Below are 24,213 nucleotides of genomic sequence, written 5' to 3'. Positions count from 1 at the left end.
ATGAGAGGGCAGGAAGGAAGGAAAAAAGATGTGTCCAACGATCATGTCCTCCCTTAACCTCACCTGGTGTAGTGGTTAAGAACGGTGGTGTGGAGCAGTAGACTCTGATCTGGAGAACCGGGTTTGTTTCCCCACTCCTCCACATGAGCGGTGGAGGCTAATCTGGTGAACTGGATTTGTTTCCCCACTCCTCCACATGAAGCCGGCTGGGTGACCTTGGACTACTCACGCTCTCTCATCCCCACCTACCTCACAGGGTGTGTTGTGGGGAGGGGGAGGGAAGGCGATTGTAAGCCGGTTTGATTCTTCTTTAAGTGGTAGAGCAAGTCGGCATATAAAAACCAGCTCTTCTTTTTATTATTATTAGTTGCTTGTTGTTGCTTGCTAGTGGTGCTTGTGGGAGCTTTGGGGACGGGGACATTGTGGGCCCCATCATCGGTGCCGCAATGTCACTTCCAGGGGAAACCCAGTTCTAGGAATTGCCAACTATTCCTAAAGGTACCCAGCATCACTTCTGGGTTTCCAGCTCAGACAACACTAACTTCCCACCACTACCACCACCACTTGGAGCAGCGGCAGGCAATGAGGGTACTGGTGGGAAGCCTCCCACCATCGCTGGAGACCTGGCAGCCCTAGGCTAGATCATGATTTCTGTGACATTGGTGATAACTAAAAACGGAGAGAAGAATTTACTTCATTTGTTTTCTAAAAAAAACTCCACAAAGAATGACAACACAGATTTGCATAACCATATTGCTGAAGCTGTGTCTTTGTAGTCAGTTTTTGCATATACAAAGGTTGTTTGGTCTTGCGTTTAGGCTGCTGCTGGAGAAAATGTGGCTCTAGGAAATAATGAATTTGTGTTATCTCTGTGACCTCAACCCACCAAGCACTGCTTTTGTGTAATGTTCTGGGGATCTGCCAGAACTTCCTCCCAACATGCGATGGAATGAACACAACCTGTGCAAGAGGTTGGGTGGGAGGTTGGTCCTTCTGTTTAGAACAATCTCTGCCATCTGGGCTCTCTGTGTATTTTAGCCAATTTCAGACTTCTGTTCCGTAGTATTCATTGGTATTCACCTCTTTTAAAATATTGAACAATATTGAATCAGTTGTGTGCAGATATACATAGGCATCTTTTTACCCTAAAATCCTAGCCTTTAAAATGCATTTCAGTTTTTACATTTTTGGCAGACCTGTATTTCAGATGTTTGGATGTAGAACAAAGTTTGAGTGGTAAGCTTGTGATTTTAATTTCCTGCATTGCATTCTCATGAGACACCATAAAACTGAATGAAAAAGTCTCATTGTTGACAACTTGGTTTTAAGGAACTGCTATCTTCAGCAGGCGGTAATTTCAATGCTAGGGATATCTGTAAATGTTAATACTATGAAATGCCTTGACTTTGATAACATTGATTTGTTTCTTAGCTACCCTCTTTTCTCTGCCGCTATAGGAGCTTGCTGTCAAGTACTGATGGGTTTATGCTTTAATCACTCTCAATGTGTGTGTTTGACACTTTTGAAGATAAGAATGTCAGAATAATGGTTGTTTGTGTGACCTCACTCTCTTTTCAAAACTAGCCCAACTGATTCTTTGCTGAAAACATCCTCATGAGACACAAGCTAAATGTGTGAGGGTAGTATAGCTGTGTCTTCAGAATGGTTAATTTGAAAGCAACATCCTAGATTCCAGGCTTTACCCAGGATATAGTACAACAGGAGAGCAAGCAAAGCTCAACCCCCTTTAATAATTTTAACTCCAACTGAAAAATAAAACCTTGCTGTTCAGCAAGCCTTTCAAATGGTCTGATGTCACAGCAATGCATATCTGAAGGATAATGCACTGGGATACAGTCTCCCACACTCGTTACTTACTAGGCTGTTAACATGTACAAGAATAATCTTGGCACGTCAGAATATGTGTAAAGACAGTTTCCGCCAAAGTCACCAAGATCATCCTAGGTTTTGGTTTGTGCCCAGGCACCCTTCCCCCACCCCGCAAACACAATGCATTACAAAACAGGGTGATCCCAATCACCCAATCAACCCAGGGCTCACAGCCTACACATCTTAATACCCAGGTCATGTTTTACAACAGCTATCTGTCTTGCCCCCCGCCCCCCCCCCCAGCAGGCAGGCAAATGGTTATTTCTCTGCAGAAATTCCTCTCTCCTCTTTGACCTCTTTGTGCATTTTATGGCCATCTTCCCTGGGAAAACAAATGGCTGTCAGGATCCCAGGGACTCTGTGTTTCAAAGCATGTTGCATCTCCAAATCACAACAATCTATGTGTCCAGAAGTCTCTGACTTCCCTTAGCTGTGATTAGTTTTCTTTATTGTCTCTTCTGCTGCCATTTTCTTCTCAGATTTAAAGAGCTCTAACCTGCTACTTATGCATGCAAGGATATTGGGAACATTGTTCTGGTACTTGGGACTTGAATTGCTCCTGTGATCAAAAGCTGCTTTGGAATTTCTCTCTGATTTTAACACATATTACATGCCTTGAATGTAATATCAATCTTCAATCGGAACCTATTTCATTAACAACATTCATTGTAATAAATGAATATTAATTAATAGCATGTACAGAACATATAAGCTGTCTATTATTTGGGCTGAGTGTATTTTGACGAAGTGTTGCCTTCTTTGGAAATTTCAGGTGCTGCCCATTTAATGTGGTTTGAAAGACTCTATGTGTGGCTTCAGTGTTTTGAAAAATATGTCTTATATCCTGCAATCATACTGAATGCCCTCACCAATGATGCTTTTTCAATCAGCAAATACAAGAGTCTAACCCCACAGTAAGTTGTTTATACTCAATAGTGCAGATTAAGGCTTGTGCAAGATCTTGTGTAGCACCTAGCACTTGTGTAGCACCTAGCACTTGTGTAGCACCTAGCACTTTTCTTCCTGTGTGTTGTAGTGCCCAGAAATTGATTGAGTGGAAATGTGAGTGGGGATACAAGAAGTTTGGCTCAGCACAAGCAGTGAACGCGGTCTTTTTGTTGCATTTCTACTTGCGCAAGAGCTCTAGCCCAGGCAGAAATGTTGCCCTGGATCCAACCCTAAGAGTAAATTAAAAGATTAGGAACAGCGCATTTCTAGCAGGCAGTACCAACTTGAGGACCCACCAATGTGGATGCACCATAATAGCCATGTGTGGTGGATTTGCCAGGTTGCGGACAACCATCCATCTCATTTTTGCAGCCTTTGGAAGGCAGCGAATAGACAAGGTGTATTTAGCCTCTGGTGAGGTAACCATGTATTGCTGATGGTTTTATGTTTGGTTTGCTGACTCCCAAATTGTCCACGCCCTTGTACAGCAGCTATGACTTTTTCTTTTCGCTTGGCATACTTTTGTCTTTGCCCTTCCCCTTCAAACCGTCCTTGTTCGGGGATGCCAAATCCAGCAAGTATTCTTTTTCGCTTTGAAAGGTGGCTGTCTACAAGTTTGGAGCCAGTTCTTCTGTACTTATTTATATTACCTTAAAAATGGAAGTATGAATAACAGAAGAGGCTGTGACAGGCTCATAAAGCATTTCTGACATTTCATTCACACTGCAGCATTTAGTTTGATTGGTTGGAGCAGCCTCATCTCAAGCTAACCTAGGAATCTGCATGGAGGGACACAAAGCAAAGAACAAGTGTCACTGAGACTGAAATTGCTTAAATCCGGCCAGGCTGAATACCTTGATGAAATGACAGGAGAACACAACCTAGAGGTCTTGAAAGAACTGGCCACTCATCACAGACTTTGTACCATTTTGTACTTTTGTGGATTATATTTAATTTGGAGATAATGGTTCACAGTTTTCCTATCAAGTTGTTGTTGTTGTTGTGTGTGTGTGTAGGTGTAATATAAAGTTGTACCACCCATTCTTTGAGGCAATGTAACTTCCATAAACCTTTGTTCAACCTTAATAAACCCAGGAACAGAAACGCACAGTTGTTTTATTGATGAAAATAAGCCCTTTTGCTCTGATATCTTTCCTTCTCTTTGTTTGGATCCTGTGGGTAAATTTCTGTGAACAGAACGAGAGCGACAATTTTAGCTGATTTCTCCCCTCTAGTTGCCGCCACCCCCCCAATTCTCCCTTTCATGCTGTTCCTTGCCCCCCAGGAACAGCATTTCAGGGATCATTTGGGACTATAGCCGGAGGGATGAGATGAGGAAGACCCTTTGCACAGAAAGAAATGCCTTGCTAGAAAGATTTGCCATGGGATCCAAGTCCCAAAGTTCACTTCCTTTTTCTTCTTGCCTTCTCAAACCTCTGATAATTGCAGTGGAAAGCTATGGTAGCAGTTCACTTCAATAAACATGATGACCGTAAAATAGTACTAATGGCAGAAATAAAGATTCAGCTTTCCCTGCAGAGATTAATTAAACAAAGCAGAAGCAGGCCTGATATGTTTGTTAGTATCTATTCTATTTATGCTAGTTTTCCTGATTTGAGCTTTTCTCTTCATTTTCATCTTGCAGCTGTGATATCTTCCTGATTACAGTGGCAGGAATGAAGCTACTGCGGTCTTCGTTTTGTAACCCCATTCACCAATTTGTTACATTGAGCTTTACCGTGATCTTCTTCCAGTTTGACTACCAAGACGTCTCTGAGAACTTCTTGTTGGATTTCTTTGTGATGTCCATTGTGTTCGATAAGGCAAGTGAATTGGTCTTTAAAATTCTGTTGTAATTTTGGGCACCACTGTTATTCCGCCTTAGATACTTCTTCTTTTCTTTAAAACGCTATAATGCTGCTGAACTGTAACTCTGTATATCTGATTGTTTAAACTTTAATTTTTAAAAACCTTCTCAATGAAGAGCAGTAACGCAAGTGTGTCCCTCCCTAGCATCGGAAAAAATAGTCTCAGAATGTCTTTGAAATGTCATGCTGACTTCTGTGTTGACATGACGCTGTAGAAATTCACAGCTGTAGAGCAGCTTTTAGAAATAGCATAATTAATGAATTGGAACATGACTTCCTGGGTCACTTGTGAAGGTCAGCCTGCCAGGCTCATTGCTTGAATTTTTCTTTATCTTTTTAGCATTTCTGAGTTTTGACTCAATGAGCTCTTAGAGGAAATTACTCCATTATCTAATTTATTTTTAATCTCTGATGTCTGACTTATTTTCCCACTTGTTTTCAGGACATTTTACCCTATTTATGTTCTTTTACACTAGCCTTAAGATATTATGGCACAAATGCTAGCTAGGTGCCATCCTTCGAGATTACATCGGAATCTAATTCCAGGGAGGTAGAAGTGTTAATCTATTGCAGGAAAAAAATCTTGTGGTATGTTAAACTTAACAAAATTTTATTTCTGCATTAAGTTTTTGTGTACCAGAGTTCATGCCTTCAGATGCACTGTTGTTGAATTCTCCTTTTGGTGCTTTGCATTTAAAGTCCATGAAGTGATACTGTGTGGGACTATCGTGTCCAGAATAAAAAAATTATCTAACTGCATCACTGGAGGCTGGCATTATTGACAAGTTTTACCATTAGGCCGTTTCAGCAAAAATGGCCTAGTGGTAAAACATGTCAATAATGCCAGCCTCCTGAGGATTGGGCTGAAAGTGGAGTGGAGGCGGCTTGACCCCATCGGCAACGTAAGCGCCCTCTTATCACGGAATAAGAGGCACTTACACTGGCAGCGGGGGCAGTTCCAACAGCGCCTGGGTGCCACAGAGCTGCACAGTGCTCCTCCAATGCCACAGCCTCCCCAGGAACTAAATCCCAGAAGAGAAATGTGGCGCCAATTTGGGGGGAGGGCATTCCTAGAGCATTCCCGGGGCATAGCTGACTGCAGTCAGCTTCCTAAGCCCCTTCAGCCCAGGAACGCCCCTTCCAACAAGAGCGTTGCCATGCCAGGTTTTTTCTTGGCACAGCGTTGCTGTTTTGAATGGGGCTGTTTCCCCCAATTTTTGCTTTTTAAAAGGTTTTTTTAGCCTTGTAGCGGCCTCTTTGGAGGCCATGCCGTTCCGGAGTGCTGCAAGGTTCAGGAATGAGCTGTAAGAATACAGAAATTGGTCATCATGTTATGACATGATGGCTAAATTCCCTATTATTAAGGATCATTCTATGTCCCTGAGACTACACTGTTCTGGTGGGGGGATCCCTCCATTGTTGGGATATTGTGTTACTGTAATCATTTACCACCTTAGAAAATCTAAAAGGTGAATAAATACAGTAGTGCAATACCCAGTGATATATACTGCAGTAAGCAATATATTAGAACTAGGCTGAGTCTCTTGTGTGTAGTTCCTGAAAGTGTGTGTGTTTTGGCCACCATTTTAGATACTGGAGTCCCCACAAATAAATTAAAGTTTTCAGGAATAAATACCATTTATTTTAAAGGGGTAGATCTTCACAGTTCTTTAGGTTTAGAATTAACAGATATAAGTGTATTCTAGGCATTTGAGGAAAAAGTAAGGATGTTTGTTTAAAAGTACCTCTGGCAGATTGCATGTAGGTTGGCGGATACTAGTGACAGCTAAGAATGAAAATAGTCTGTACAGACCTGTTGTAAACTTGTTTTGTAGGGCAAGATGCTGGGGTAATGAGTTAAACTAGAATATTGAGCAGTAGGCAGGAAATTATAGGCCTGCACTGAGGATATAAATACAGTTATAGGCTTTTGCAAATTGTCACATTTTTCAGGTTATTTGATCACCAAGAGTCTTTCAAATGTTATGGGCTGGGCATCTAAATTGATCATTTGGGAATAATTACATCTTTGTGAAATGTCAGTACATATATGTGTGTGTGTGTTTCCTGTTTGGTCAGTATCAGTATATCCGTCTCGTTCTTGAACCCTTTGTGGTCTATGCTTCAGCAAGAAAAAGAACTGACAGCTTCAATCAATGCGCAACTCAGTCACTGTAATGTTCACAACTATTCTTAAAAGAGATAGAAAACACATTTTTACTGCCACCACCTTTGGCAATGTAGAAATAACTCTGAAAGTGACAGCCAGAAACTTGTTATTCACTGAAAGTGTGAATTTTCCAATGTCTGAATGGCAAGGCTTCTTCCTGAGTGTCATAAGCCGGTATAATCACCTTGATAGCAAAAGAAACTAAATCTAAGCAATGGTTGAGAGAACATTTCCATTTTTTTCCTGCTAGCCTAAGAAAAACATAGCAGACATTCCCACATTACTCTATGTCAGCTGAAAATTCTTTCATCTGTCATCAGTAATGAGTCACTATAATGGTATTCATTCCCCCCTTATCTCTGTTCTTATATTAATGAAATCCAGTTGGATCACAGGATTCAAATCAACATACCTTTATTGCGCAAATAAGGGTACTAGAACCCAAATGCCCATTCCTAGGTTGTTTTTTTCCCCGTGTTAGTGTACGACCATGTAACTCACACTGGATTTAGATAAATCAGTAATGTTGGCTGCCCCCCCGGCTTTTCAATATGGAAAAAAACCTGGCTAAATGGCACTTATCTTGACCAAGAAAAGGAACATGAGGAATATATTCAACACTTGCTATATTTCTTCAGCAGCCTTTTCCCTTAGCTGCTTTCCTCCACTTGATGACAAAACATATCCCAAACTCCTTGGATGGGAGGGAGGGTTTGCACAGTAAGTGTTAAGTGGGGAAAAGTTGGTGCCAGTCAGAGTAGACCTTGATAGACTATGGCTTTATTCAGGGTAAAGATTATTCATATGTTCAATAACATGGGGCTGGTAATATCATGTTGGTTGTAGAATGTGTAGCTTCCTTGAGAACAGTAGTCGAATTTGCATTGGGGCAATGATGTAAGCTTTAGGTTTACCACATAAAATTGCTGATACCTGTTTTTTGCTGCAAACTCCTAATACATTCAGAAGCCCATTTTTCTCCAGAATGTATTGACCTTGACATGATTTACCCAAGGTTTGTCATTAAGTGTTAGTAAGATAACCATGGTAGATAACAAAATGGAATCAAGTAGTCTAAAAGGGTTAAGACACACAATACGTCCTGCAACCAACAAGTCATAAATTGCAAAAGCTTGCTTTCTTAGTGAGTGGTGGCTGAAGAATGCATCATTTATTGGAAGTACAATTCTTAAGTCTCAATGGAGATTATTTTTCTCTCTGTCAGGTTTCTGAATATGATGATTTCTAAATTCCTGTTTCTCAGATTATAGTATATATTTGTTTCATGTGGTTTTAGTAGTTTATCTGTTCAGTTTTTACAAGGATATACTATTCAAGATAACATTTTTTTACATGAGGTGTTTGATATTTCAGTTCTTTCAAATTTGATAACCTTCTCATATAGCACATTGTGTTATAAAGTTATATACACATGAAGGCAGAAATATCCTGGTTTTTCATTTTGGTAATCAAATTAAATATTCTAAGTACGAAATGTCTGTAGAATAATTTTTTTGCTTTGCATGTTTTACATGTTCTGATTAACTGTTTTCCTTTGGCAAGTGTGTGTATTGGCTCTGATTGGCAATCAAGGTCAAAACCTGTCAGAATTTCTTATGAAAAATGTTACAAAATGAGTTTGTCAGCTTAATCTGGTCAGCAGGAAGCCACCTGCTGGGGTCTTTCTTGGAGTGGGGATGAGAGGATTTCAAGAACAATTGCAAAAATTTTCCACAACTTAAACAAATCTAAGGGTGGAATTTCCATTCAAATTTCAAGATTAGTGTGTGGTTATCTAAAAATTGCAGTCTCCATCTAAATTTCAAACTTGAATCTTGTAGAGCAACCCCAAAGCTCACCTTTTAGCCACTTACAAGCCAATCAGCAGCAAAACTACAGGGCAGGAGGGTATAGAACCCACTGGACTTGGAACCAGTACGGTAACCACACAGCTGGTGTTGAAACCAGCCATATTTACTAGGAAAGGCACAGGAAAGACTGCAAAGAAAGACCTGGTGCTGTGGAACAGCATGCATATCCCATGCCAGAGGTCAGCAATTCAAGCTCTGCATATGCTTAACTACCAACATATCTAGAAGGAGTCACAGACACAACTGATGTTTGTGTCATCAGCCCCTATCAGTGGGGATGGGCTGCTCATGCTGAATGCCTGCCACACACCAATCGTTTGCTTTGCACTTTCCGATAATTTATCTGCAGCATCCATGAGGTTCATGACTACTTCTTCCTCCCTTTTTCTTATTGCATAGTCAGCATGGTTTATAACAGCAGCAGGGATAGAGGGATTGTTTTAATTTTATATATTTATTTCTGTTATTTAATCACAGGCAGCAATTGAGGACCTCTGATACATCTCCAGGAAATTTGGATAAGGAGATAGAAAGCTGGGTATTGTTAGCATATTGATGACTGCCCACCCCAAAACAACAAATGACTTATCCTAATGGCTTTATATATAGTTTGAAAAGCATGGGAGATGGGATTGCGCCCTGGGGAACCCCACAGGATAGGTTCCACACTCTCATAGCTGGACTCCAGCGGCGACCCCTTGAGTCCGGTCCATGAGAAATTATTTGAACCAGTCAAAAACACATCCCCTTAACAAGATATCATGGCCTGCGGTATTAAAAGCAGCAGATAAATCCAGTAGGAGCAAATCCAGTAGGAGCCTTGCTCCATGTTACAGCCCTGGACTTTCTTGGTAGTTACCCGTCCAAATACTAACCAGGGCCAACTCTGCTTAGCTTCTGAGATTCGACGAGATCAGGCTAGCCTGGGCCATCCAGGCTCTGGGATTACATAAATTAAAACATTCCCACTGATTATATTTGTATAAAAAGCACATGTTGTCATAAACTTGCTAAGGCTTTTTAATTAAGAAGCATAATGCATAAGAATGTGTCTGTTGTTCCCTGCAGAACAATAGATGATGAAGACATCAAAGAAGACCAAAGTACACAAGTAATAAACAGTTTTGGATTATGGAACAGATAGTTTTATAGAAAAGACATTTTACTGCAGTGAGAGAATCTTTGTCATCAGCAATCCCCTAGCTCGGCCAATTTTTCAGAAGATGCAGAAAAACTGTTAAAGATATTCATGAGCAGGGGAGATTAGGGACATAAACACCAAATTAGTCTGTAAATAGACAAAAAAAAACCCATCTGTAATTGAATATACATAAAAGAGAAGCATTATGATTCTGATTCAATAGTGGAAATGCTAAGATCTTTCAGATGAGTCTCCTGACAGTTATGTTGTTAAAACCGGTTTGTGAATCTCTATATCTGAAATTCTGCATTTGTAACCCTCCAAACTCTGTGACTTCAAAATACAAATGCTGCAAGAGGAATTACCTATGCAAAATAGATGGATTCACACTTTCACCACTTTTCATGATACACATAATTTGCACAGTTGCACCCTTCACTATAAGAGGGTGGCAGAATTTGTGTTTTTGTGTTGCTTTTTTTTTTTTTTTTTTTGAGATAATGTTGTGAGAAACATAATAGAAAATAATGTAATGCTTGTGTTGTGCTTTTAATACTATGGTGATTTTGTTTCTTGGTCAGTCTGTGAATATATCACTATGGTGAGCAGTTGTCAGGGCTTAATCACAGACCCAGATGCATCAGGTTACTGAAGCTCATTTGAGGTATCATATTAAACTGAGATTAGTGCATATGGTAGAATTTGATGGCCAGCATGGTGTAGTGGTTAAGAGTGTTGGGTTAGGATCTGGGAGACAAAGATGCGAATCCCCACTCTGTCATAATAGCTCGCTGGGGGACCTTGGGCCAGTCATACTCCCTCAGCCTAACGGTGGGATATAAATAAAGTAAATAAATAAGACGTCACCATATCCTTGTTCAGTGTGGGCTGAAAACATCAAAGCCACTGCAAGTGAGAAGTAAGCTTCAAAAAATTATGTGTTTACTGCATTATCATTCTCCTCTCCTCCACTTTATCCTCACTCAATCCTGTGAGGTAGGTTAGGCTGAGAATATGTGGCTGGCCCAAGGTCACCCAGCAAGCTGCCATGGCAGAGTCAGAATCTGAACCTGGGTCTTCCAGATCCTAGTCTGGCGCTCTAATCACTGTACCACAACAGCTGCTTTGGAATCTGCCCATAGCTACTTTGTCCAAGGGCCACTTTGGAATCGGTCCACCTCATGAGGAGTTCCCACCCATAGCATCTGAGGCAGCTTTGTCCTGACATCAAAACAGCATTTCCCTGCTTTCAATCCACACCATTCGCTAACATGGATATCCATAACATCATGATGTCCAGACATGGCATTGCGAGCCTTTATATATCACAGGTGAGGGAGAATGTGACCTGGAGCTGCCATTTTTGTAATGTTCTACTGTAAGGACAGGGAGATATGCAGCGTGTGCCCCAGGGAAGCTGTTGCTCTAATCTTTAGTTTACTTAATATTTCAGTTTCTGTACTAATTAAATATCATCATCAAAGGTTACATTATAGTTATAATATAGGTGCCTACGGATTAAGCCATACATAAAAAGTGAAAGCATGGGGAGGGGCTGTAGCTCAGCGGTAGATCATCTGTTTGACATGCAAAAAGGTCATAGGTTCAATCCCCAGTATCTTCAGTTAAAAAGGACCAGTCAGTAGGTGATGTGAAAGACCTCTGCCTGAGACCTTGGAGAGCCGCTGCCAGTCTGAGTAGACAATACTGACCTTGAGGGACCAGTGGTTTAGTTCACTATAAGGTAGCGCTCTCTCTGTGTGTGCGTGCTCTTTAAAAAATTGTTTAAAAATATACACCCATTAACTTTTTCCCCCTTTTTGCTTTCAGCTATGGGACCTACTGCAAAAATTACAGTTCATTATGACCTATATTGCTCCTTGGCAAATTGCTTGGGGTTCTTCTTTCCATGTGTTTGCCCAGCTCTTTGCAATACCTCATATCCTTTGAGAATGTTCTGGTTTTTTTATTCTCAGCTCACTTATATGCTGACGCTCTTTGATAATTGATATAAAAAGATGATTTTTTTTTAAAAAATGAAACATTCTGATGGAAATATCATCTTTCTGGAGGACAAAAATGTAGCAGAAAAGCAGCTGTGAACATTTTGGGAAAGTAAAAATGTTAATTATTAAATAGATAAAAAGAAGGAAAAAGTAATGAACAGAGAAATATATTTCATTATTACTTCTGAAAATATTACTTGTGCAGTAGGGTGTATAACTATTTTAGGTCTTTCATTTCGGAAGTTACTTTCTTGTCCCTAAAACACCTTGTAATATGTAACATTGCTCATGAGTCAGAAACCCTCAATGTAGGGTTGTCCGGTACCTCTTTGCCACCGCAGGAGGTTTTTGGAGTGGAGCCTGAGGAGGGTGGGGTTTGGGGAGGGGAGGGACTTCAGTGCCATTGAGTCCGATTGCCAAAGTGGCCATTTTCTCCAGGGGAAGTGATCTCTGTTGCCTGGAGATCAGTTGTAATAGCAGGAGATCTCCAGCTAGTACCTGAAGGTTGGCAACCCTACAGATATCACAAGGTTGAGAGAATCTGCAACTGCTGAAATCCCCTCTTCTCCAGGAGCTTCTTAAAATCCTATATTCCCCAACTGCTTATTGGGAGCTCAGATGTTTCCCTGCCGGTTAGAGGTTTCGCATTCATTCCAAGATGTCAAATTCCAGAGAAAGTAGCAATGTTACGCCTGTTGCAGAAAAAGCAAAAAGGAATTTTCTGGTACCTTAACATTAGTTTTCAAGGTGCCACAAGATTCTGTTTAGTTCGCTGGAACATCTTTGCTGATTGATTTTCTTCATCACAGTAGAATACTCATAAGTCTTTGACATTAGATCGTATTTCTGAGTAGCTAATTTTTCAAATAGCATTAGGAGATTTTCTGGTCTGTCCACCTTATTTTCCTCTTTCTGTTTTTCCACTTTCTTAGCTCCTTACAATTATCTGACAGAGGTGACTTTCTTGGGGGCGGGGGGGAGGCAGTGGGCTGCAGCCAGTATGAATTACCAGTCCATGATGCTATGCCAAGTTGAACTCTGTTGACACTTTACTCCCTCCTTATTCTCCCCTTTGGCTTTTGAACTTGGAAGTTCTGAGGGCAGATCATATCAGGTACCCTCTAATATGCTCAGACACTGTTTTAGAGCATTCTCTGTGAAAAATGAAGAAGTTACAGTTATATACTTTATAAATATTTGTTGAATAGGCAGATTGTTAGAACATGACATGTTGTTCCCAGAACTGAAATATTTACTCAAATAAAAAAAATTAAAAACTGCACTTCAGTAATTTATTATAACATAGGGAATAAAGAGCCTTTTGCTTATATAGAATTGCTTTTTGCTTGGCTAGATTGAATGCTAACCCTTCTATGGTAATGCAGGGCAGAATTCTGAATATACCATACTCAGACAGGATCTTCCCTTGCTTTTCTGGCTCTATTGACTTATTAGCCCATGCCCTTTTGGAATGCCGCTTTTACGAGGAACTCCGATCACATTATATTTCCCCCATTTTAATATACAAATCCAATGCCTCTGTGACTGACATAATGCCTTTTTTACTAAGCGATAGGGACCCCAAGGCTACATTGTCAGTGGCAAGATTTGTTTCAATCCTTATATCCCTCCAACACTAAATATATGCTGCTCAAGATCAATTGATCAAGGAGCTTCTAAGGGATAAAAGGAAAGGAATGCTCACCTATAGTCTACAGTGGTAGAGTCCGGAGACAAATTTACCAACTCAGAGGTTCCTAGCATGATCTTTAGCAGCTACCTATTATTTGTTTCTGCCTATCTGGGAGCAACAAAATCAGTACAATAACTAGGTTCAGAAGGTGCCAGGAGGACAGCGTAAAAGTGCAGTGAATTCCTTTGTGTTACCTTAACTTGAAGTGTTCAGACTCTGCTATGCTCTTCTTTCAAACTCTGGCCACTGCTGTCTTTTCTACTCCACTGAGTCCATTTCTTGGGAGCGTCATTTTTCTCACCTCATACGCCAGACCAGTGAAGTTCTGGGAAAGGAATTACAAGTAAGTCGATGTGTTATAAATCTATTGTTTTTATTATTAAATATGTTATGGGCTTAATATTTCTAGTTTTGCTTTTACATGTTTTTTTTTTTTTTACACATTTATGTTGGCTTTGAGTGTTTTGTAGATTTGTAGCCATTTTGGAAAATGAATGTATTTAAACTGTCATCAAAATGTTGCGGAGGACTTGTCACTTCACATTTGCTAGTTGGAGAGGGCCATGAAAAGGGGTGTGGAAGGAGAATTCTAACTGTGCTGAATCAATAGCTGCTGACATTCAGAAAACTAAATCTATTTGGCCTTTGGCACTAGAAGTCAAAATGGATTAATACAGTGTATGTTAGCCAGCTAACGTTCTGCCAGATAAGTGGGGGTTGGGTGGGAGGGGAGATCTCACCTTTCGGAGTGCAAGAGTCAAACTTCATGTTACAAGCAGTCCTGCGCAAGAAGAAAACAACCCCAAACAGCACACTTCTTTGCTGGAAAACCATGTTGGGAGGGGATAATATTTCAGTGGATAAATGGGAGGCACCCACCACTTTTGTATTGAAATCCCTCCCCCACACTGCTCTTTTTCCTAAGGGGTGGGGAGAAGTTGTCATGGGAAAGTGGTAGGCAAGAAAAGAGTTAAGTATTTCCGCCCTTTGCCACTTCTCTGCTCCTAATCACCCTCTCTCAAGGCAGCTTTTCTGTAGGGTCTTTCCCACAACATTCTGAGGGGAATGTAAGGACCGAAGCGGGATCCTGGTGACGAGTTCCACCCCTGGCCTACACATCTTTGTTGGAAGGTATGCAGGAGTCCTACACATATACAAGGATAATGCATGTCGGTAACTCTCCATGCAATTGGTAACCCTGTAAAAGCAGTGTTCTTGATCACAGGGAGGAAGCCTAGCATGCACGCACTTGCATACCTTCCAACATATATGTGTAGGTAGAAGCAGAGCTTACCACCACAATCCTGCTCTCCTCCCTTCTGCATCCCCCAGATTGCTTCTCCTCACACCGTCTTCCATGCTGTTCCCAAGGGTTCCCTTATCTTCAGAAGCATCTTTCTGGGTGGCACAGGGACTGCAGAAAATGGGTAGATGGAAAGAGCCATTCTGTCGCCAGAACTCCTGCTTGTGGTTCTTTAGATCCAACCAAACACACGTTGCATTTCCTATGCAGTCAACACATTATTGTCAGATGAAGTAAAATGGTATTGCTTGTACTAACATGCAGTGTAACAAAATGCTAAACAGAAGGAGAGTAAAGAAGAAGAGTTGGTTTTTATATGCTGACTTTCTCTACCACTTAAGGAAGAATCAAACCGGCTTACAATCACCTTCCCTTCCCCTCCCCACAACAGATGCCCTGTGAGGTAGGTGGGGCCAAGAGAATGTGACTAGCCTAAAGTCACTCAGCTGTCTTCATGTGTAGGAGTGGGGAAACAAATCCAGTTCACCAGATTAGCCTCCGCTGTTTATGTGGAGGGGTGGGGAATCAAACCCGGTTCTCCAGATCAGACTCCCACCACTCCAAACCACCGCTCTTAACCACTACACCCCGCTGGCTCCCTGGGGTGTGTGATAGGGGTGTAATTTGTAACATTTCTTTTACTTGCGCTTTGCATGCTACATAAGCTCTGGACGATATAAAAACATTTTTTCTGATCAGTCAGTGATGGGAATGCACGGCAAGACGGATATGCTCCAGTTGCCAAGCACACCATGTCATTGTTGCTACATTGGCACAAGACACTATGTGCAGTTTCATACAGAGTTCCAATCAGTAGGATCAAGTGCCAATAAACAAAAGAGCTTTGATTTGTTTTCATTAAGTTCTCTCCTCCTTACGTCATCGTTCAAAAGAACATGAAAGTCCTTGAATAGCTTGCTAATGCTTGTGTGTGTGTGTATAACAAGCTTTTCTCATTCTTAATCATTAAAAGCACACTAGGAACATCCTCTATACACAGCCAAATCAAATGAATGGGAATTGCACAAGAGTTGTCTGCACTTCTGCACATTCATGTTAAGTGGGGTTGCCATGCTGAGCTGAGTAAGCAGCTAGATTGATGTATTACAAAACGTCTGATCAGTTATGAAGGTGTTGCCAGTTTATTGTGCAGCCTTTTTTAATGTTATTTTAAATATAGGTACTTGGCGTTTTTTTTAAGTACAGGTTACAGGGTTATTGTTCCTGGTGTTGCTCTGAATCCGCTGTGTACCTGTAAATGACTATATATGCATCATTGGCAGTTTCCTTGCCTACCTAAGGTTATTTTTTGGAGGGGGGATTAGGTTGGCCTTTAGGTCAACACAGTGATACTTTCCTTAAACATAAAACAACTTTGTTTGTTTGTTTGTTTGTTTGTTTGTTAGAGAGAGAGAGAGAGAGAGAGAGAGAGAGAGAGAGAGAGAGAGAGAGAGAGAGAGAGAGAAAGCTCCCTTCCTGTCAGGATCTATCTGGTAGTGGGTGCTTGCAGTGGCCAGCTTATGGAGGAAGTAATCAAGAAATTTCTTGAAGCCAAAAGAACAAATTGTTAAAAGGTTTTATTCTATTCACATGCTACTAAGAAAATTTAAGAAAGTGAAAACTCCAGGATAGGTTGCGGTGGTGGTGGTGGTGGGGAAATGACACAGTTTGCTTGCTAACTATACTTACAAAATTTCAGACATCTCTGTCCCGGTAAAAGAGATACAAAGGGTTTTACCGTTCTGGCCCACATTTCAAGAGGCAGGGAGTTCGTTTTTGAACCAGTCAGAAAATGAGGCTCTGTTGAAAACTCTTACTAAAAGAAGTTTTCACCAATAAACGGTGTCCTTATGATCCCAGCATGTCTTTGTACACAATCCTTTTTTTACAGAGTAAAAAAAGAAAAAGCATGTGCATTGTAGAGGAGATGGTGTCACAGGGCAGACTAGAGAAAATTCTCTGTTGCTTCCCACCGCGTTGATAGGTCATTGTGACAGATGGCCAGGTGTGACATCTGTATGCTAATTCTCTCCTCTCCCCCCCATCTGGGATGGTTACGTGCTTTGTTCATCTCTGTGAAATGGAGTTTTGAACTTCACTGGAAACTCAAAACAGGACTGGCCTAAAAGACAGGGATCTTTCCACAACAAGCACCATCTTAGAAGGGGCATTCCTTTCTCACACAGATGGTGCCTGCTGAGACACATTCATGTATCACCCAAAAACAAAGAATGCTTTTCTCCCCTTTAGAATGGTTTTATTCAGATGCAAATTTATGTAGATATAATTGATTAAATCAAATAATCGACCCAAACTCATACAATTAATTGACTAAGATTTCTTTAATCAGGTGACAGCTCTAATTTCAAGGGATTTGTGTAAGAGACATTCCTGGTGGATTTCATTCTGTGCTTGTATTGATTTCAGTGAACATATAGATGCTCATGCAGACATAATGTTAATCACTGCCTATTTGAATTCTTTATTCATACTGAATTGCTGCCAGCCCCAGAATAAAGAATTTTCACCCCCTACATACATTCTTGGCAGCTTGAGAGAGGAAAGAAAGCTTCAAATCTCCAGGTACACAACTAGGACTTGTTAAATTTTCAGATTGTGCATGTGTACGTACTAATGAGCGGCAAGTACTGTGATATCCCCCCCCATGTAGTGGCTTATTTTCCTTCAACTCCTGTCCCTCAAGTGTCCTCCTTACATGAGACATAAAAACAGTTTGTAAATTGGGTTTAATTTGTGTGATTTTTAGGGAAGGAAAGTGAGTTTTACATGTGTACATATCAGTGGCAGAACGCTGATGTGAAGAATAAGTTTCATATTTAGACAAGATAATGCTTCATTCCTGCAGGGAAAAGGTTGAAGAATTAAGTTGGTCGTTTATGCATGGGTTCTTTCACTCACGTTTGCCACTGGTCTGACTCAGTTGTTCCTTGGAGTTATGCATGAGTTTTTCGTTCATTAGAGTCTTCCTGTTGCTCTTATAACCCGATTCTTTGATCTCTCCTGAGATCAGCCCAGGTGAAATCTCCATGCATAAGCCAAAGCGCAGGACACAGAAGCTTGTGGGGGGGGGGGCAGTTGACGGTTTTCTCCCAGTAAGCACCACTGCCAATTACAAAGCAGCATTTCAAGGGGTGGGGACTCTAATGCTTCCTGCTTTCTCTGAGTTCTTTCTGAGCAGTGTAGGTCAAATACAACCAGCAGGTTGTGACCGCCAATAAACAAAACAATAAAGATTAGATTGCAGGAATCTGAAAATGGAGCTGAAACCAAGCATTAGCATTAACATGACATGACATGGGAGAATCATACTAATAGCAGACAATATGTACTAAACACAGTAGTGTAGTTCACTGTCCGTATCACTTCACCAAAGCAACGTTCTGAAACCTTTTATTACAGTACAGCCCTTATGACCTGTTTAAGAAAGCTTTCTTAAATAATTCAGTTTCGCATAGTTTGAAGAAAGCCAGGAGGGTGGGAGCCTTCCTGACCTCATCAGGCAGGCCATTCCATAACAGAAAATGCATGGGTACAGGTAGTTATTGATTTTGCTCATTTACCAGATGGCACCTGCAGGAGGCCCTGCTCCAATGTTCGAAGCTGTTCTGGTGGAGCATAGGGAGAGGGACAGTCCTGCAGATGTGAGGGACCAAGGCCATGAAGGGCTTTGTATGTGATAGGCGGTATCTTGAATTGAGCCTGGTGACTGATGGGCAGCCAGTGGAGTGACTGCAGAATGGGAGTAATATACATGCTTTGCCTAGCTCCTCATAATAACCAAGCTGTGGCATTTCTGCACCAACTGGAGTCTCTGAGTTGACTTCAAGGGAGACCTATCTAGAGTTCATTACCACAGTCTGGTCTCCATGTTATCATGGCATGGACCCAGGAGGCCAGATTGGCTGTGTCAAGGGCTAGTCTGAGTTGGAAGAAAGTGTTTTTTGCAGCTGCATGAACTTGTTTCTCCAACAGCAATGCTGGGTCCAGTGTAATCCATAGGTTCTTAACAGAGTCAGCAAGGGTCAGCTGTATCCCTTCAAAGTGGGAAGAACAATGTCCTTCAAGATCTCTGCTTTTCCAAGCATCATCATTTCTGCCTCATCTGGGGTCAGTTTCAGTTGGTTCACTTTCAGCCATTTACCCGCAGCAGTTAGGCATTGTCTCAAAACCTCTACTACATCAGCAAGGGGGGTTAGATAGAGGGAAATAGAGCTGGGTGTCATCAGCATATTGATGACATCCAATTCCAAAGCTGCAAATGATTTCTTTTAAAGGCTGTACATAAAGGTTGAATAACATGAGGGATAAGATAGCACCCTGTAGAACACCACGACAGCTCCCACACTGAAGATACCTGTTCTCCAACAGCAACCCTTTGAGTCTGATCCATGAGGAATGATTGAACCAGTCCAAAGTACATGCCTTGATACCTACTGCTGCTTCCAAATACCTCAACAGGTTGGCATGATCTACTGTATCAAAGGTTGCAGATAGATCCAGTAGGAGCAACAAAATAGTGTGGCCTTTGTCTTCGTTCAGATGGAGGCCATCAACTAAAGCTACCAGGGCTGTCTCTGTCCCATAGCCCAGCTCAAAACCAGACTGAAAGAGGTCCAGAGCACATGAATTATCCAAGAATTCTGGAGCTGGTCCACTACTGTTCACTTAATTGCTTTTCCCATGAAGGACATATTAGAGACTAGGTGATAACTGGCCACATCATTTTCCTGTAGGGATAGGTGTGGTTTTTTTAAAATAGTGGATAGATAACCATCTCTTTGAGTGGTGGAGGAAGGTGCCCTGAGTTAGTGACTAATTTATGATTAACATCAAAAGCTCATTAATGTGGTCCTTACATGATTTTAGCAGCCAGGATGGGCAAGGATCCAGTGTGCATAGTGGTCTTTATAGTTGCCAAGATCCTGTGAACATGCATCACAGTAAATGAGTTAAAATAGTCTATTAACAGACATGAAGAAGTATCAGGTATTTCTTCTACCTGGCCTATAGGCAGGTAGCCTCCAGATCAGCATGCATTCATGCTACTTTATCAGCAAACGTTTGCAAAGGTATCACAGCTAATTGTCTGTTCCTGAAGCAATAAAAGACTTAGATGAAGGAGTCAGCAGATGTCAAGACATCACAAACAATTGGAATGGTCATGAGCTAGCTTATGCAAGGGTTGCAGAGAAATAACGTTTCTTTGCCATTATCACTGCCCCTTCAGAGGTCTTCTAGTGGGCTCTTTAGCTTGCTCTGTCAGATTCAGTACATGTTTCCACTAGCTTCTTTCTAGACAACTTCTGGCCCTCTATAGGTCACCCAATTCCATGGTAAACCATGGGGCTTGCTGACAGGTATCAGGTAAAGTAAGTTCGGCTTTACCATGCCAGAATGGTGTACTATAAGTGTAGGTGTATGGTAGAAAGTACCTGAAGTGAAACATAGTTCCACAGAGATGCCAAGTCAAACTCTGATCATAAATCACAAATCTGTCAATTAGATTCCTGGTTTGATTCAGGTGAAAATAGGCCAGTACTAGTGCCTCCTATCTTCTTCTTTGAACCTCATGAGAGAGACTGTACTGATAAGAAATTTAGCAGTGGAATCCTAAGCAGAGTCTAAGGGCATTAACGCATGGGCAGAATGTTCCTGGTTCGCTCCTCTGTTATCCCACAATATTTAATCCCACAATATTTAAGTCTGGATAATCAAACGCATGACGCCAGCCTATCCCACATTAAGTCTGAAACAAGTAGCTGCTGGAGGCTCCCCGTGCGTTTGAACCAACCATATAATGTGGGATAGTTCGCAATGCGGGATAGCAGGGGAGTGACATCGCCCAAGGATTGGCTGAGGAGTTATCCAATCAAAGGGCGATTCTCCCCCTTTTTTTTTCTTGGAACACCAGCGTTCCGGTATACCATCGTCTCAACCTGTCAATTAAAAAAAGGCGGGACGGGAGGCCGGAAGCAGCAATTGCTCGCACAGGAAAGGGGGCGGGACGGGGGACGGGAAGCGGCAATTGCTCGCGCAGGGAAGGGGGCGGGATGGAGGAGACCGGTAAGGGGCATTAGTAGCGAGCTAGCCAAGTAATTACACGCACGTCGGTGTTCCGGTAATGTAGCGGAATTAAAAAAAAGTAGCGGATTAGCACTGAAAAGATCGCTATAAACCAGGGATTGATTAACCCGGGTTTTTTTGCCTTAATTCGCGACTAAGGTGGGTCCGATGCGCATCCCTTGGACGGTCGTGCGTGTGGACCATGGAGATTCTCTACTATTAAGGCACAAAAGCGAGACAAATTGGCCGTGCGTTAAGCCCCTAAGTCTGTTATTACAATCTCTGTGCAGAACATATCGTAGGGAAAGATGGGTTAGATTTAGATGAGGGTGAAGATTGGTGGAAGGAACATTAACAGTTTGAGATATGCAGATGACATCACATTACTGGCAAAAAAGAATGAAGACTTGAAACGTCTACTGATTAAGGTTAAAGCAGAAAGTGCCAAACAGAACTACAGCTGAACATCAATAAGACAAAAGTAATGACTACTGGGGAATTACTCAACTTTAAGGTTGATGATGAGGAAATTGAAATTGTTCAAGACTTTCTATTCCTTGGCTCCATCATCAACCAAAAGGGAGAGTGCAGCCAAAAAATCAGAAAGAGATTGAGATTGGAAAGGGCAGCCTTGAAGGAGCTAGAAAAGATTCTTAAGTGTAAGGATGGGTCCTGGCAACCAAGATCAAGTTAATTCATGCCATAATATTCCCTATTACTATGTATGGGTGTGAAAGTTGGACAATGAAGAAAGCTTACAGGAAGAAAGTAGATTCCTTTGAAATGTGGTATTGGAGGAGAGTTTGACAGTTACTGAGGACCGCCAAAAATACAAATAAGTGGATTCTAGATCAAATCAAGCCTGAACTCTCCCTAGAAGCTAAAATTAAACTGAGGCTATTATACTTTGGTCACATTATGAGAAGACTAGAGTCAATGGAAAAGACAATCATGCTAGGAAAATTTGAAGGCGGCAGGAAAAGAGAAAGACCCAACATGAGATAGATTGACTCTGTAAAGGAAGCCACGGCCCTCAGTTTGCAAGATCTGAGCAAGGCTGTTAACTATAGGACATTTTGGTGGACATTAATTCATAGGGTCACCTTAAGTCGGAAGCGACTTGACATCACTTGACACCCACACAAGTCTGTAATTGTTTTAGGATTGCACTGTCAGTTACTTTCACACACAATTTGAATCCTTGCATCTAAGCACCCACAGATGTCATTTAAGTGGCATAAAGTTAACACCCCTCTTTTCCTTAGCTAACCAGTGTTGCATTCTAATTTCCATCTACATTTGAGAACTTAAACTTAGCACAGTCTCTCTCTTTCAGAAGTATTCCAAAGGCCACTCTGTTAACACTGAGAGCAAGTGCACACGGACTTGTTTTTCAATATTTGGAAACCATTTATAGACACTTATGTCTAGATCCACCACCATTGTTATTACATTTTTGTCTTTATGTATATTCTTAAGCCCCCCCCTTTTTTTTAGGAAGGAAATAAAAAGAGAGAAAAAACATTGAGGGCAGGAAAACATGGACCCAGATACATGTTTATCATTCATTAACTACTCAGCACGGTCCCTTAATGATCTGACTGGATGTTTACTTCCTTCCTTCTCATGCATTTTAAACATTTTTCCTGTTATTAGTAAGCTTTCCTCCCCCTCTGTTTATTTCTTTTGCCTCCTGGTGGTTGTTGTTATCCTCCTACTGTTAAAGACCTTTCCATGTCACACTACTTTGACAGCAGTTTTTTACATTTCCAATGACATTCTTTTTGTTTTTTAATCATTCCCAGCTTGTTTAGGTCCTCTTCTTCACACAAAACCGTACCCTACAACATGTATAACAGTGCTAAAATGACTAAGCATGATTGAGCCTTCTGCACAAGAGCAAGGTGGTACATGCAAAGGCTGGGCAATGAAGCATTCATGTTGTGTAAGCCCCTACTGAAGTTGTAGTCGTCCCTATTCCCTCCTCCTCCTTTCCAAGCTCAGTTGCTGCTCCAGGGATATTATCAGCCACGTGGAAGCCCTTCCACCGGAATTTTACTCTGGCACCATTTATGCACGGATGAATTTGCTGCTCCCTCAAAGCTCTTTTTTAAAATTCGCCTTTTAAAATGCTTATTTATGGCACCGAATCAAATGAGAAAGTCCGATGTTGATTGGAGCCGCGAATTATGCAATGGTATCCCAACACGCAGACCTTTGCTCCGATAGGGCTGGGTTATCTCAATGGTGTTCCTCCCACAGCCATTTACCCACCGCCCTTTCCCCGCATGCGCACGGCGCGGCGGCCACCCTAAAAAAAGCCTGTTTTCCATTGGTGGAGATCTCACTAAGGACTATGTCGTCCTTTTTTCTTTTAATTTCTCCCTGATAAAATAGCAATATACTGATAAATTGGTACCTCCCTCATGAGAGGTCTTGCCTTGGATTTGCCACTCTCCAGATGCACATCTTCCCCACCCGAATTCTCAAAACTGAAAAACAAGAGGTCTCAGCATTCACGGCAATGGAAAAATATGCATCTACAGAGCGGCAAATTCAAGTCAAAACCTCCCATGCAGAAGTATCTTGATTCCTAGAGCAAAGTTTTCTTGCCAGCCCAAAGCAGAGGCTGCAAGAATCCCAGCTGCACAAAGAGAAGCAGGGTGAGTGTTGTGTGCCTTCTGCACAGGGTAAAAGGACTGGGAGGATCACACCCCCCCCCCCCCGCCGCTGCCTGCACCTCAGAGCTGCATAAAGATTGCAATTCCCAATTCGATTGGCGTTTGCAATCACCATCAACAAAGCTCAGAGCCAATCTTTAGAATTGTGCTGTTTAGATCTAGACACGGATTGCTTCTCACATGGACAATTATATGTTGCGTGTTCTAGAGTCGGCAAACCAGACAATCTCTATATCTGCACAGGCAATGGAACCACAAAAAATATTGTATACCCACAAGCATTGTGAAATTAAACATATTAGAAACGTTCGCTTTCTCTTGTCTTTCTTTTCCATTTAACCAGACTGGGCCACAGCAACGCGTGGCCGGGTACAGCTAGTATCTAAATAAATATTTTCCCTGACATAAGCAATGTACTATGTTAGCTGTTGAATGTTTACAGCTGTTCTTAGGATAAAGTGGTGGGTTTCCAGCACCAAAATGAGAGAGACCTTATAATCATACTGAGATGGTCTCTATATTACTCTTGAATTACTAGGAGGAAAGAAACAGGACTCC

The 24,213-nt window shown here is 41.5% G+C and overlaps 1 protein-coding gene across 1 annotated transcript in view; it reads left to right on the top strand.

Moving 5' to 3' along the window:
* PCNX2 (pecanex 2) overlaps positions 1 to 24,213 on the top strand; it is a 143,364-nt gene that overhangs the window by 73,075 nt on the left and 46,076 nt on the right. Inside the window, exons 20-23 of the mRNA XM_056852517.1 lie at positions 2,663 to 2,804; positions 4,484 to 4,661; positions 11,719 to 11,828; positions 13,802 to 13,930. Of these exons, the coding sequence (XP_056708495.1) occupies positions 2,663 to 2,804; positions 4,484 to 4,661; positions 11,719 to 11,828; positions 13,802 to 13,930 (559 nt within the window). The remainder of the gene's footprint in view (positions 1 to 2,662; positions 2,805 to 4,483; positions 4,662 to 11,718; positions 11,829 to 13,801; positions 13,931 to 24,213) is intronic.

Source organism: Euleptes europaea, chromosome 7 (genome assembly GCF_029931775.1).
Source record: "Euleptes europaea isolate rEulEur1 chromosome 7, rEulEur1.hap1, whole genome shotgun sequence".
In the NCBI taxonomy this organism is placed as follows: domain Eukaryota; kingdom Metazoa; phylum Chordata; class Lepidosauria; order Squamata; family Sphaerodactylidae; genus Euleptes; species Euleptes europaea.
Note: the sequence above shows the minus strand (reverse complement) of the source record. Positions and strands in the feature narration are given on the sequence as shown.